This window comes from Dermacentor albipictus, chromosome 10, assembly GCF_038994185.2.
Source record: "Dermacentor albipictus isolate Rhodes 1998 colony chromosome 10, USDA_Dalb.pri_finalv2, whole genome shotgun sequence".
NCBI lineage: Eukaryota > Metazoa > Arthropoda > Arachnida > Ixodida > Ixodidae > Dermacentor > Dermacentor albipictus.
The window spans coordinates 49506137-49520934 of NC_091830.1; the positions used below are offsets into that span (position 1 = coordinate 49506137).

A 14798-nucleotide genomic window follows, 5' to 3' on the forward strand; every position below is an offset into this window, starting at 1 on the left:
GTGCCTCTCGTCTTCCCAAGACGGGTACTCAGCAAAACTGTAGTGCCATCATGTTAATTTTATCTTCATGTTGTGTGTTTCTCTTAAAATTGGGAAGCCAAAGACGTTCACTTAGAAGAAGGAAGTTTGTGATAGGTACGTGTACCTGAATGTTCTATTGTATAAAGATGTCGTCACCAAACACGCGTGTTACAGTGCTTCCATGTGCTCTTTAGTCGACTGAGTTCAAGCCAATAATACGGCATGTAGTAAGCAGCATTTCCACTGAGACTATTTTTCCATTTGGCCAACGCCAACTAAGATGTGTAGATGATACATGTCCATTACTGATACTAGTAGAAAATCCTGTTTATTTTATAATGATGAATAACATGTCCAAAACTTTCATTGGAAAACCTTCATTGTGTAATGCTTACACGTCTGTGTTCTTCTGTAACTCATGACTAGCTTTTGTTGCGAGGAGAGCAAGTGGCGCATTTTTCTCTGAAGGGACAGGAGATGTAATATCCTGTGTCGGCTTCCAGTTTCAGTTTCGAATCGGTTACGTCCGCGCGCCACTCAGCGCCAAACGCTGTAGGTACACCTGCTGCGTTGCTGGAATAGTTGCGTTGCTCTCGCTGGAATAGTCATTCTTTGTGTGGTCCCCGACTTGAGCTCCGCGCCCCGGCCATTAGGCCTCTTGCCGTAGGTTCCACGTCCGGCCGCCCCGTCGAAGCTACTACACTGTTCTCTTGTTATGACGCTATAATTGTCATGTTGCGGAATAGATTAGGAAGTTTGCAGGGACAACATGGCCACAGTTAGTACATGACCGGCGTAGTTGGAAAAGTATTGGGGAGGACTTTGCCCTGCAGTGGGCGTAACCAGGCTGATGATGATGATGAATTATCATGTTACACAAGACAGCGTGAAGCAATTGCTCCTCGTTTTCAAGCTGCTCAGTCGATCGCATATTCAGTTGCCAATGGAAATGCATGCTTGCATGAAAGTATGTAAATAAGCCTCGATTGAATCAAGCGGACTCTACGTAACATTGCCATTGTGCTTAGTTTTAAGATGAGGAACTGTGTGTTATTGTATTCTGTTTAGAAATATCGTCATACGAGCACTGCTAGTAATGTGGATGTAATTACGGATCCAGTCGCGTGCGTTATTCTGGATGGAGAGTTAAATCTGGATAGAGAGCGACGTACGAAAACGAGTTGCCTCATTAAAAACAGTTAACCGCTCACTTTTTGTGAAAAAGAATATTTGACGACATGGCTGCCATACGCGCAATTCATCGATATTCTTACATGTCCTTGCAGGCTTTTCCCCATTTTTGCTATACACATCCCAGGTAGAACGGGTGTTATATACATTGTTCATAATTTTTCAGGATGGCCAGCGGCTTCCACGTGCTCATGTACCTGTCACGCGAAGTTGGATAAAGTGCAAAATTGGGCGAATTTGGTGCATGTGTTTTATTCCTTGAGAAAATTTGTGCTAGCCCTAAGTCAGATTAGGAAGAAGCAAATTCACTTGAACTGTTCCCAATTGTGGACTCCGCAGACACCTCTTTTGCACGTCTGAAAGAGGAAAAGATAAAACATGGCGAAGCCTGATTACACCACTGAATGCGAAAATTACTTTGTCTATAGGCTGTATGCGATTTAAAAACTGCAGTATATTTATTTCAAATACCAGAACAGGGTTTGTTGATGGATTAACACACTTTAATGACGGGTTATCATTAAAAAAGAACATGTTTCAAGAACATTCGCTGGAAATTGCTATTCCTTGTAGTATACTAAATCAGGAAATATATTTCGTGTTTAACACGTCCTTATTTCTCGTTCTCAAAGTTCTCATAGATAAGGGGTCACGTAACTTTTGTTTTCGTAACCTGTAAAACTGACAATTTATGTTACTATCCCATCATGTTTCCCTTCGGGCACGTATGGGAATTACACGTGCTTTTTAATAAACATAAAACACATATATGTTATCTTTGCAGCAAATTATTTGCTACTACAGTAGCATGCTGCAACGCATGCTTCAAAAAGAACTCGCTAGAGATGACATACCTTTCCTCCTCGATCGCAAGCCATGCCAGCAGGCACAATTACTCTGCGGCAGTTGGCAAAGCCACCAGCATTGCTGCAACACTCCATTTTGCATGTCTTGGAAAGATACGGATTCTGAAAGAATACGAAACGTTACATTATGAGCACTTACCAATATTGTGATATCTGAGAAAATTATCATTGATGCAAAGTAATTTTAATGCCTGCCATTACGCATCAAAGTGGCACCAGTCTATGCCTCCTTCACGTTCTCCACATGTGTGCCTGAAACAAATTCAGCGTCCGTGCAAGTGTGCCTGCAAGGTAAGAGGAGCTCTTGACGCCTGCTTCACCTCCGCCGCAGATCGGCCCGGCATTCCGCTGTCTTCGGTATCAGCCCACGTATGGGGAGTGCTTAACGCCTGCTTCACCTGCGCCGCGGGTCGGCAAGGTATTGCACTATATTCGGGATCGGTCCACGTATTGGGAGTGCCTAACGCCTGCTTCACCTGCGCCGCGGGTTGGCAAAGCATTGCACTGTCTTCGGGATCGGTCCACGTATTGGAAGTGCCTAACGCTTGCTTAATCTGCGCCGCGGGTCGGCAAGGCATTGCACTATCTTCGGGATCGGTCCACGTATTGGAAGTGCCTAACGTTTGCTTAATCTGCGCCGTGGGTCGGCAAGGCATGGCACTATCTTCGTGATCGGTCCACGTATTGGGAGTGCCTAACGCCTGCTTCACCTGCGCCGCGGGTTGGCAAAGCATTGCACTGTCTTCGGGATCGGTCCGCGTATTGGAAGTGCCTAACGCTTGCTTAATCTGCGCCGCGGGTCTGCAAGGCATTGCACTATCTTCGTGATCGGCCCACGTATGGGGAGTGCGTAACGCCTGCTTCACTTCCGCCGCCACCCGGCCCGGCATTGCACTATCTTCGGGATCGGCACACGTATGGGGAGCGCTTATAATGACTGTGTCACCTCCGCGGTGTGATCGGCCAGCATTACACTATCTCCGGGATCGGCCCACGTATGGGGAGTTTCTGCTTACGACACGAAAATTTCTTTGGTTGGATCTTCGCTGTAAAATAAGGCCGTCTGCGCGCAGACGTTCGCGCACTTGTTTTCGTCGAGACGACGCGAGCGCCACCACGAGACTCTATACTTCACCAATAGGGAAGTGCAGACTTGATCGCCTGCCTTCACTGGAGGGCTCTGGCGGAAAGATAAAAGGTTGTCGCTGCCTTTGGTTTTATTCAGGTGGCGTCAGGTGTATAAGCTTGAGGAGTGGAGTACAGCCAATGTTTATAGTTACTCACCGTGATGTTGCGATGGCAGAATTTTGTATCTTAAGGTACTCGGTACATTTTTTTCATGTATCGGAATTACAGATACTGATACTCGTGTTGCAAGACGTATAATCATACAGATACAAGAAAACCAACCAACACCTAAGATGATATCAAAGGTACATGTATCTTTGATATTGCCAGCACTGGGTGTATCATGTATAGCAACGGCCTTGTCCTTGTTTTAGATACTCTCAGCTCATCCATCATTAACCAAGTGCAGTACGTAAAAAATTAGGTGAGGTGTAACATGGACGCAACCGAACTTGTGAACGTGAAGCGTGTAGTGTGTGCTGCAGAGGGTGCACATGCACTAGGGTGCAGAGACTACGTAGCCAAATACATGTTACATTTATTCACGCACTAGAGAGCTTCCATTCTTAACGTAATTACCTTACAGTTATGTGGGGTGGGGTCTTTAGTCTCATTTGGGAAACTTACTCGTTCCCTATTCGCAGTCGGTCCACCATGGTTAAAGGTGGTGGGCGCGAATCGGCATCCTTTCTTTCCCAATCTCATCGCGGAACTTCCGGACCCATTTTGTCGAAAGCGGGTGCGCAACATTCGAGGGAGCACAAAATTTCTGAAAAACGTTCTACACTTGTAGGCCATTCAAGTCCTGATGAGCATAGGAACGAGTTTGATTGAGTATGTAACTACGGTTAGTTGTGCTCTCATACGCCACCATTCCCGCTCGCACCGCCACATGAGATATGCGTCTCTCAACGCCGATCAAGCGTGTGAATTTTGCTGCGATCGAGTCATACGTGGCTCGACGATGATGCCCTCTGTTCACGTGACACATATCATCATCATCGTTACCACCACCCTATTTTAGGCCCACTGCAGGACGAAGGCATCTCACTGCACTCTCCAATTACCCCTGTCCTGCGCCAACTGATTCCAACTTGCACCAGCGAATTTCCTCAATCCATCCTTCTACCTAGTTTTCTCCCGACCTCGACTGCGCTTCCCTTCTCTTAGCACCCATTCGGCAACACTAATAGTCCACTGGTTATCTAACCTGCGTATTACATGGCCTGCCCAGCTGCACTGTTTTCTCATGATGTCAATTGGGATATCGGCTATACTCGTTTGCTCTCTTATTCAAGCCGTTAATGTTATGCCTAGCTTTCTTCGTCCCGTCGCTCTTTGCGCGCTCCATAACTTTTCCACGCTTCTTTGCAAGTCTCCAAGTCCCCTGTGAATAGCCATAGGTAAACGTACTCTTTCACTGATCCCGGAAGCTGGCTGGCCACCTTGAACTCTTGTTCTCTTGCCAGGCTATTCAACATTATCTTTGTCTTCTGTATATTAATGTCCAACCCCACTCTAACACCTTCTCTGTTAAGATCCTCAGTCATTTGTTGCAATTCGTCTCCAGTGCTGCTGAACATAACAATGTAATATGCAAAACGAAAGTTGGTGAGACATTTGCCGTTGATCCTCGTTTCCTAAGCCTTCCCACTTTAATAGCTTGAATACTTCTTCCAAGCATGTAGTGAATAGCGTTGGAGAGATTGTGTGCCCTTGCTTGACCCCTTTTTTTTTGTAGGTACCTTTCTACTTTCCTTGTGGATAACCGAGGTAGCTGTGAAATCCTTCTAGCTATTGTCCAAGATATTCATGTACGCCTCCTGTGCTCCTTTATTACGCAATGCGTATATGACTACAAGTATCTCTACAGAATAAAGTGCCTTTTCATAATCTATGAAAGCTATGTAGAGAGACTGATTGTACTCTCTGTATTTCTCGATTACCTGATTGATTACATGGATGTGATCCATTGTACAGTATCCCTTCCTGAAGCCAATCTGTTCTCTTCATTGACTGAAGTGTCGCCCTTGTTCTACTGGAAACTATCTTCATGAATATTTTACACAACATTGAAAGAAAGCTAAAGAGCCTATTATTTTTAAGTTCTTTAACGTCTCCCTTTTTGTGGATTAATATAATCTTGACATTCTTCCAGTTGTCGGGAACCCTTGAAGTCGTGAGACATTTCGTTCAAAAGACCGCATACATTTCAAGCACGATAACCTCTCCATATTTGATTCACTAGACTGTTATTCCATCTTCTCTTGCCGCTTTCCCCCAGTTCATGTATTGCAATGCCCATCTAATTTCATCGCAAGTTATACAAGGAGCCTCTGTACCTTGTTCACTACTCTATTACTTCAAAAGGAAGTAGTTTGACTACTCTAGCTACTGTACAGATCAGTATAGAATTTTTCCGCTACTTTAACTATGTAATTCAATATTGCTGATGATATTACCCTGCTTATCTTTCAGTTCATACATCTTGACTTGTCCTATGCCAAATTTCCTTCCCACTGATTTTAATGAATGAATGAGTGTTTGGTTTTTATTGGCGCAAGGGCCAGATATGGCCAAAGAGCGCCATGCCAGTGTTGATGAATTCGCAATGTAGTTATGAGTTCAATGAAGTTCATGTGACGTGGCTGTAAAGGGGCCTTAAATATAGTCGCTCTAGGGTGCGTAAAATCTATCTGTTATAAGATTATGTCGATGATAATGACATGTTCTATGAGCAATAAAATATATCGTGAGAGAATGATGCATTATAGAAGATATGTGAGATGGTAAAATAACCTGGAGCACTACTGCCTCGCCAGCGCCCTTGAAACACAAGGGCCTGGAGGCATGTGCTATACAGTATGACTATCACAGCGGCATCCTCTCTAGAGAGGAAGCGCTACGAATGTATGGGACTAATAACGAGTAGGACAATATCTCTGAGGAAACCTAGTACAGTGCTTGTATTAAAAGCGGTTCTGGACCGAGAAACATTACAGGATGAAGAGGAATGTGTTGACGGTATGCTAAGGAAAAATGTCTCCTTCTCTCAGATTCGGCTTTCCGACACTCCAGGAGGACGTGGAGCACGGTCAGCCTCTCCCCGCATCTGCCACAGGTTGGAGGGTCATTTCCGGTGAGTAAATGGTAAATTCCTAAATGGTGAACCGGATCTAGCATCTTTAGCGCGCTCGGGGCTGCAGAATAATAAATCACGGCACCTTAGTCCAATCGTGATCGAATGAGGCTTTTGTGAAGATTCATCAAACATTGTCTGTCGCTGCCCCATGCTGTATGGGATAAAATTTTCAGTAAGTTCATTGTTTTTAAGCATTTCACCTTGAGATACTTTATGTGTGGAATAAATGTTAGTTTAGAGTCAAGTATGCTACGTAAGAACTTGTGCTCTTTGTTCACAGGGATTTGCTGGCCATACATTTGGATATTGGGATCCGCAACGAGGCCTCTCCTTCTTGTGAAAAGCACACAAGAACTTTTGTTCGGGTTCACTTTAAATCCGTTTTCGTCTGCCCATTTAGATGCTTTGTTCAAGCCCTGTTGTACTTGCCTCGCACACACTGCAAGATTGCAGGATTTGAAAGCTATTTGTATATCATCCACGTAAACAGAATAAAGAATGACTGGCGGTAATGAAGCACGAAGGGTGTTCATTTTCACGATAAAGAGTGTGCAGCTAAGCACACCTCCTTGAGGTACACCATGTTCTTGTATAAAAGGTCGCGACAATACATTGCCAATTTTCATGTGGAAGGTACGTTTCGACAGATAGCTTTCTATTTTGTTTAGCATATTTCCACGGATGCCCATCCCCGACAAGTCTCGTAAGATCCCATATCGCCACGTCGTGTCATACGCCTTCTCCATATCAAGGAATATCGATAAGAAGAACTGTGTATGTACAAATGCATCGCGGATATTTGCTTCAATGCGTACAAGATGATCAGTCGTGGACCGCCCTTCTCTGAAGCCACACTGATAGGGATCAAGCATATTGTTCAGTTCAAGGAAATGTATTAGTCTACGATTATACATTTTTTCGAATAGCTTACAAAGACAACTTGTAAGAGCTATCGGGCGATAACTTGCCGCAAAGGAAGGGTCTTTGCCTAGCTTCTAGACGGGAATAACAATAGCCTCCTTCCATGAAGATGGGAGGTATCCGGCAGCCCAGATAGAGTTGAAAAGTGCCAGAAGTGTCATTTGTGTGTCTTCGTGTAAAGTCTGAATCATGTCATAGATGATTCTATCAGCTCCCGGAGCAGAGCTTCTACATGTGTTCAATGCAGCTTTAAGCTCGGCAATATTAAGGACGGTGATATGGTTCATCTGGACGGCATTTACGATCAAGTGTCTTAAGTTCAGCTAAGTGTTTATATTTGAGGAATGATTTTGTGTAATGTGTGGAGCTTGATACATGTTCGAAGTGTTCGCCCAGAGCGTTCGCCTGGTCCTCCAAGATAGTCCCTTGGTCGTCCACTAAGGGCAGAGGGTGGATTTGTTGCCCCTTTATTTTTCGTACACCATTCCAAACTTTAGATTCTTGAGTGTAGGATGTGATGCCCGAGAGAAACTTCTCCCAGCCAGCTCTCCTTGCCTGTCTCCGCGTGCCCCTCCCTTGTGACTTTGCCAGTTTAGGTTCGATGAGGTTTTCTGCAGTCGGAGAGCGACGCAGCAAACCCCACGCTTTGTTTTGTTTTTTTTTCGTGCCAGTCTGCACTGTTCATTCCACCAGGGTACCCGTCTTTTACAAGAGAGACCTTGTGTTTGGGGAATGAACTTTTCAGCTGTGTCTATTATAAAACAGGTAAAATATGCTACAGCATTGTCTATGTTAAAATCAGTAATAAGATCTCGTGATAAGTAAGTTGCTTCCTTAAAATCATTCAATTCGGCGGAGGCTAGTTTCCACCGGGGTGTATGTAGGGGGCATTCATGTTGAGGCATTGAATTTAACATTACAGGAAAGTGGTCACTTTCATAGGGATTTTTTATTACATGCCATTGCAAGTCCGGGAAAATTGAAGCCGAGTTACTAGACAGGTCTATTGATGAATATGAATTATTATGGATATTAAAATAAGTTGGCTCCTTCTTGTTGAAAAGGCACGCACCAGAGTTCGCAAGAAAATTTTCAATGAAACGGCCTCTCGCGTCACATCGCGAGTCTCCCCACATGGTGTGGTGGGCATTAAAATCACCTGCGAGTATGTAAGGGTCCGGAAGCTGGTCAATTAGGTTATAAAAATCACTTTTTTCAGGATGAAAATTAGGGGGTATGTATAAGCAACATACAGTGATCTATTTATTAAAAAGAATTGCCCGAATGGGCACTGCCTCAATTAGGTTATAAAGATCACTTTTTTCCAGATGAAAATTAGGGGGTATGTATAAGCAACATACAGTGATCAATTTATTAAAAAGAATTGCCCGAATTGACACTGCCTCAAGGGGCGTCTGAAGGGCGACCTGGTGACAAGCTACGGACTTGTCTACAACTATTGCTACACCGCCAGACGAGGTATTCACCTCGTTGCGGTCTTTACGGTAGATGGCGTACTCACAAAGAAGGTTTGTTTGTGTGCATTTAAGATGTGTCTCTTGAACACACAGCACCTTTGGGTTATGTTTGTGTAAGAGTTCTTTAATGTCATCGAGGTTGTGGATAAGACCTCTAACGTTCCAGTGTACTATTTCTGTAGCCATATTGTTCGTGTTTTTATGCTGTGTGTCAAGAGGAGTCAAGTCAGAGAAATGACTTACGGAGCCATTTCAGGCCCCGTGATTATGGTACGAGTGTTGTCTTTTTTGGAGCGGTCGCGAGACTCGCGCCGCTCCCGAGGCGCTATATGCGCCTTCTGGCTCGGGGTTGTGTCCATCGACTCTTGGGAGCCGCTGGACTTCCGCTCACTCGAGCGGGGTGTTTTCACCTTAGGCCTTGCCTCAAAAGCACGGCCTTGGAGGCCACCAACCCAGAGGTTGATGGGCCCTGCTTCGGGGACGGCACAGCAGCGCTGGCTGCTGACGCCAGGGGGGCTGGTGGCAAGGCCGCAACCACACTCGTTGTGGGCTGGGCCGGAGCCGGAGTCTGCTGCGACTTTGCCCCCTTGCGTGCCGCACCAGCATGCCCTGAGGTATGGAAAAAGAAACACGTTTCCCCGCTTCTTGAAATGAAATGTTTTCTTGGATTTTCATTGTGATTATGTCTTTTTCTTTTTTCCATGTGGGGCAGGTTTTTTCCATGTGGGGCATGTCCACCGTCACAGTTGGGACAGTAGAGTGTGCCATTACAGTTGCTGGATTCGTGTTCGTGGTCGCCACACTTTGCACAGGTAAGTCGGCCACGGCAGCTTTGCGAACCATGGCCATATTTCTGACACTTGAAGCATCTTCGGGGGTTTGGGATGTAAGGCTGGACTCGAAGTTTGGTATATCCTTTTTCTAAAGTTTCTGGTAGAACGCTGGACGCAAAGGTGAGGATGAGATGTTTAGTTGGGATATCTTGGTTGTCTCGCTTGATCTTTATCCTTTGGACCTGAATCACATTGTGTTCCTTCCAGCCCTCCAGGAGCTCTTCCTCGCTTAGGCTCAACAGATCTTCATCAAAGATGACTCCTTTAGACGTGTTCAGTGATCGGTGGGGGTTAACAGTGATTGTCACATTACGGAATGCTAAGAGATTGGAGAGTTTACCATGCTGTAGAGTGTCGTGGACCTCATGAAGAAGGTTGCCACTGCTCAGTTTCGTCACTTTGTAGCCAGCACCTAGTGTGTCGGTAAGGCATTAAGCTACAATGAAAGGTGAGATAGTTCTGACTGTCTTTTCATGATCTTGACTGTGTTTTACATGGTAGCGTGGGAAAGTTCCATTGCGCTGACAGAATAGTTGAAAAGATTCTTCGGTGCGCCCTCTTTTTGAAAGAGGACGATAGGAAAGAGGGGGGGGGAGGAATGACGTATTAGCCATGCAGAATTCACTTATTTCGGTAGCTACGCCAGCCGCCCACCACCGAGCCCGACAAGGGGACGCCACGAGTTCGGAAGGAAACGCAGACACCAGGTGTACGTACCCACTATAACCTAATATAACATACCCAAGGTTGGATACATACACCAGGTTAACCCTTCCGCCAAGAAATTCGAAAGTGAGAAGTGATAAGAAGACAGGAAAGAGGAGATAGCGAGAGGGAAAGCAGAAGATTGAATAAGGGACAGGAAAAGGCGACTGCCGATTTCCTCCAGGTGGGTCAGTCTGGAGGTGCCGTCTATGTGAAGCAGAGGCCAAAGAGGTTTGTTGCCTCCGCCGGTGGGCCTTAAAGGTCCGATCACCCGGCATCGGCTCAACCCCCAGGATCCCCCATTCCCCGGACACGGCTAAGCCGCGCACGGCTACACGCGGGAGGGTCCAATCCTCGTGTGCTCGGGTACGTGGTGTCGCAACACACCAAACGCCTGCTCACGCAGACTCCCCTGCGGGGCCACTGATTTTATGCTGCCTCCGTGCTTTTATTATCCCTTGAATACTCTTTGAATTTTGAATATCCCTCACTTTCTCATTGTTGATCAGTATTAAGAGTTCCGCGAATCCTGAGTAATTCCTTGTGCTGGACACTTCCCCTCTCTGTCGTTTGTTTTTAGGTGCTTCGTTAGGTGGTAGAGCTTGCCTACTGGTTACATTGTTGCCATAACTTCCACTTCAATTATGTTGGCCTGTTTCTTCTTCACTAATTTCATCTTTCTCTCTTCATATTGAGGTGAATCGTAAATATAACTAACCTGGGATCGCTGCACTTCCCGGTACCTAACACTTCTACACCCTGCACTATGCCGGGATTGCAGGAAGTGTGAAATATATTTCTTTTTTTGCTCCTCCATTACCGCTCTCCCAGGTCCACTTCCTGTTCCTACATTTCCTCAAGAAGGTTTTCGTTATTCGGAGCTTATTCTTTTCCGTGAGTTCGAGTTCTACCAGTGCCTCTCCACTAGTGTTCCTAGAATCAATGTCGTAGTAGCCAATGACTTATTCACAAGGCTGCTGTTTCCCCAATTTTGCATTCACGTCGCCCATGACTGCAAGATACTGAGTTTGCACATTTGTCATTGTTAATTCAACATTTTCCGAAAACTTTTCTATTCTTCATCATCGTGACTGAAGTTGGGGCGTAAGCTTGTACTTGTTGCCCACTATGTCCTTATGGATTTGAAGTCCTATCCATGACCTTTGATATTGCTTCTGATCTGGGAGTCCTCTTTGGCAGAGGAGGTGGCCGTTCATCAGCACTGCATGAGCCTCTCTAAGGGCAATATTATACAACACAATGCCTTATAGTTCCTCAGGGAGTGCTGCTTAGCTAGCTTCGATAGAGAGAGTTCGTGTCTTGAGCGTTGCCAGATTCAGTTTCCAGTGGCGGCCTCTCTGGTTCAGAGATTCTTCGCACCCTCTGCTGCGTTGCACATCTCACCTCCACCTTACTCAGGCGCTCCGCAGCTGCTGGGAACTTAGGGTCATGGGTTAATTGTAGGAGTCATGAGCGACGTAGTGCCCGAATATGCACCAGGGAGGCCAATTCCTCTACTGGTTAGATGTTGCTGAAGCTTAATGGGCCATCTTAATTTGGTTGCAACTGAACTAGTATAGCTCCACTGGCTCTTGGCATTTTCCCCCGGTGTCAAGCGGAACTTCTAGCCTGGATGCAGTGTAATCGAGGAGGATTTGATTGTACGACTTTCAGATTAGAAGCCCGATGCTCTACCTCTGTTCCACGCCCCACCTCAGTCACATAGCAACACATGGAACATTTCTAATGGGACACATCGAAAAAAGACCCGAGGATTTGAACTTCTGACAATAGCAACCGGGCAATCTAAATAGCTCAGTCAGACAACCTTGTAGGCGGCGAGGCCACCTTATGGCTCAGAAGACCAGCCCAGGCCATCCTACATGTCTCAAAAGTAACTTAAATTATCCTCGATAGACGGGTCTTAGATAGGTAGGTGGATATATGATACATGGATACATATCGCGGTTCCGAACCACACGTAAGCACGTAAGCAGTCAACTCTGAAAGCAGCTAGATCATCATCATCATCATCAGCCTGGTTACGCCCACTGCAGGGCAAAGGCCTCTCCCATACTTCTCCAACAACCCCGGTCGTGTACTAATTGTGGCCATGCCGTGCCTGCAAACTTCTTAATCTCATCCGCCCACCTAACTTTCTGCCGCCCCCTGCTACGCTTCCCTTCCCTTGGGATCCAGTCCGTAACCCTTAATGACCATCGGTTATCTTCCCTCTTCATTACATGTCCTGCCCATGCCCATTTCTTTTCCTTGATTTCAACTAAGATGTCATTAACTCGCGTTTGTTCCCTCACCCAATCTGCTCTTTTCTTATCCCTTAACGTTACACCTATCATTCTTCTTTCCATAGCTCGTTGCGTCGTCCTCAATTTGAGTAGAACCCTTTTTGTAAGCCTCCAGGTTTCTGCCCCGTAGGTGAGTACTGGTAAGACACAGGTATTATATACTTTTCTCTTGAGGGATAATGGCAACCTGCTGTTCATGATCTGAGAATGCCTGCCAAATGCTCCCCAGCCCATTCTTATTCTTCTGATTATTTCCTTCTCATGATCCGGATCCGCCGTCACTACCTGCCCTAAGTAGATGTATTCCCTTACGACTTCCAGTGCCTTGCTGCCTATTGTAAATTGCTGTTCTCTACCGAGACTGTTAAGCATTACTTTAGTTTTCTGCAGATTAATTTTTAGACCCACTCTTCTGCTTTGCCTCTACAGGTCAGTGAGCATGCATTGCCATTGGTCCCCTGAGTTACTAAGCAAGGCAATATCATCCGCGAATCGCAAGTTACTAAGGTATTCTCCATTAAATTTTATCCCCAATTCTTCCCAATCCAGGTCTCTGAATACCTCCTGTAAGCACGCTGTGAATAGCATTAGAGATATCGTATCTCCCTGCCTGACGCCTTTCTTTATTGGGATTTTGTTGCTTGCTTTATGGAGGACTACGGTGGCTGTGGAGCCGCTGTAGATATCTTTCAGTGTTTTTACATACGGCTCGTCTACACCCTGATTCCGTAATGCCTCCATGACTGCTGAGGTTTCGACAGAATCGAACGCTTTCTCGTAATCAATGAAAGCTATATATAAGTGTTGGTTATATTCCGCACATTTCTCTATCACCTGACTGATAGTGTGAATATGGTCTATTGTTAAGTAGCCTTTACGGAATCCTGCCTGGTCCTTTGCTTGACAGAAGTCTAAGGTGCTCCTGATTCTATTTGCGATTACCTTAGTAAATAGTTTGTAGGCAACGGACAGCAAGCTGATCGGTCTATAATTTTTCAAGTTTTTGGCGTCGCCTTTCTTATGGATTAGGATTATGTTAGCGTTCTTCCAAGATTCCGGTATGCTCGAGGTCATGAGGCATTGCGTATACAGGGTGGCCAGTTTCTCTAGAACAATCTGTCCCCCATCCTTCAACAAATCTGCTGTTACCTGATCCTCTCCAGCTGCCTTCCCCCTTTGCATATCTCCCAAGGCTTTCTTTACTTCTTCCGGGGTTACCTTTGGGATTTCGAATTCGTCTAGACTATTTTCTCTTCCATTATCGTCGTGGGTGCCACTGGTACTGTATAAATCTCTATAGAACTCCTCAGCCACTTGAACTATCTCATCCATATTAGTAATGGATACACTAAACTAGATAGATAGAGGCTAGATACACTAAACATTTTCATCAAGCTTGAACAGCACTTAGAACGAGTAGGGAAAGAAATTTTGGCGGTGAAGTTCGTCTCGCTCACCCGGAAACCACGAGCCACGCACGCACAGGGGCACGTCCATCTGCTTACAGGCGTGCCTAGTTGCCCCAGTTGCAGTCGCTAACGAATCCGAAATGTTTTATCTCTTAATTACCTACCTGAAACGTGTCTGTGACCTAGAGGGTGTCATCCGTCACACATGGTTTGTACATTTCGCGCAGGCAGACAGCCGTCCAATAAATGGTTACGAGAACAAGTCATGCCCTACATCGTGGGCCGAGCCATCGGCAGTGGCTTTGACGGACTGGGAGGACAAAGCTATATTTAATTTATGCTAGAAAGCAGTGAAAAGCTAAAGAGTGCGACTTGACGCGGTAGGCAGCGTTATGTAGCACTATTTCCAAATGGTTCTAACATCGTTGTTTCGAACCGCACGTGACCGCGTAAGCAGGCAACCGTGAAAGCGGTTAGGTACACTAGGCATTTTCAACAAGCTTGAACAATGCCTAAAGCGAGTTCGGAAGGAAAGCATGGCGGTGCTGTTCGCCTGGCTTACCCGAATTTGACACAAACTCGTTACATCCGGTTTTAGCAAGCGATGCCATTTGACCGAGCGAAGGACGTTCCACGCCCCAAAATATACATTATAGAGAAATAAAGTAGAGAGAGATAGAGGAAGATACGGAAGGCATGTATGTTAACCAGTCAAGAGTTTGGTTGGCTACTCTACGCTGGGGAAAGGGAAGAGATAGAATTGGAAGAGAGAGGAGGTATAGAGACGTTCATGGACAG

The 14798-nt window shown here is 45.6% G+C and overlaps 1 protein-coding gene across 1 annotated transcript in view; it reads right to left on the bottom strand.

Moving 5' to 3' along the window:
- Positions 1-1448: 1448 nt before the first annotated feature.
- LOC139050270 (venom metalloproteinase antarease TserMP_A-like) overlaps positions 1449-14798 on the bottom strand; it is a 97355-nt gene continuing 84005 nt past the window's right edge. Inside the window, exons 12-13 of the mRNA XM_070526477.1 lie at positions 2067-2180; positions 1449-1568 (exon numbers count right to left, since the gene is read on the bottom strand). Coding sequence (XP_070382578.1) covers positions 1518-1568; positions 2067-2180 — 165 coding nt within the window. The 3' untranslated portion in view covers positions 1449-1517. The remainder of the gene's footprint in view (positions 1569-2066; positions 2181-14798) is intronic.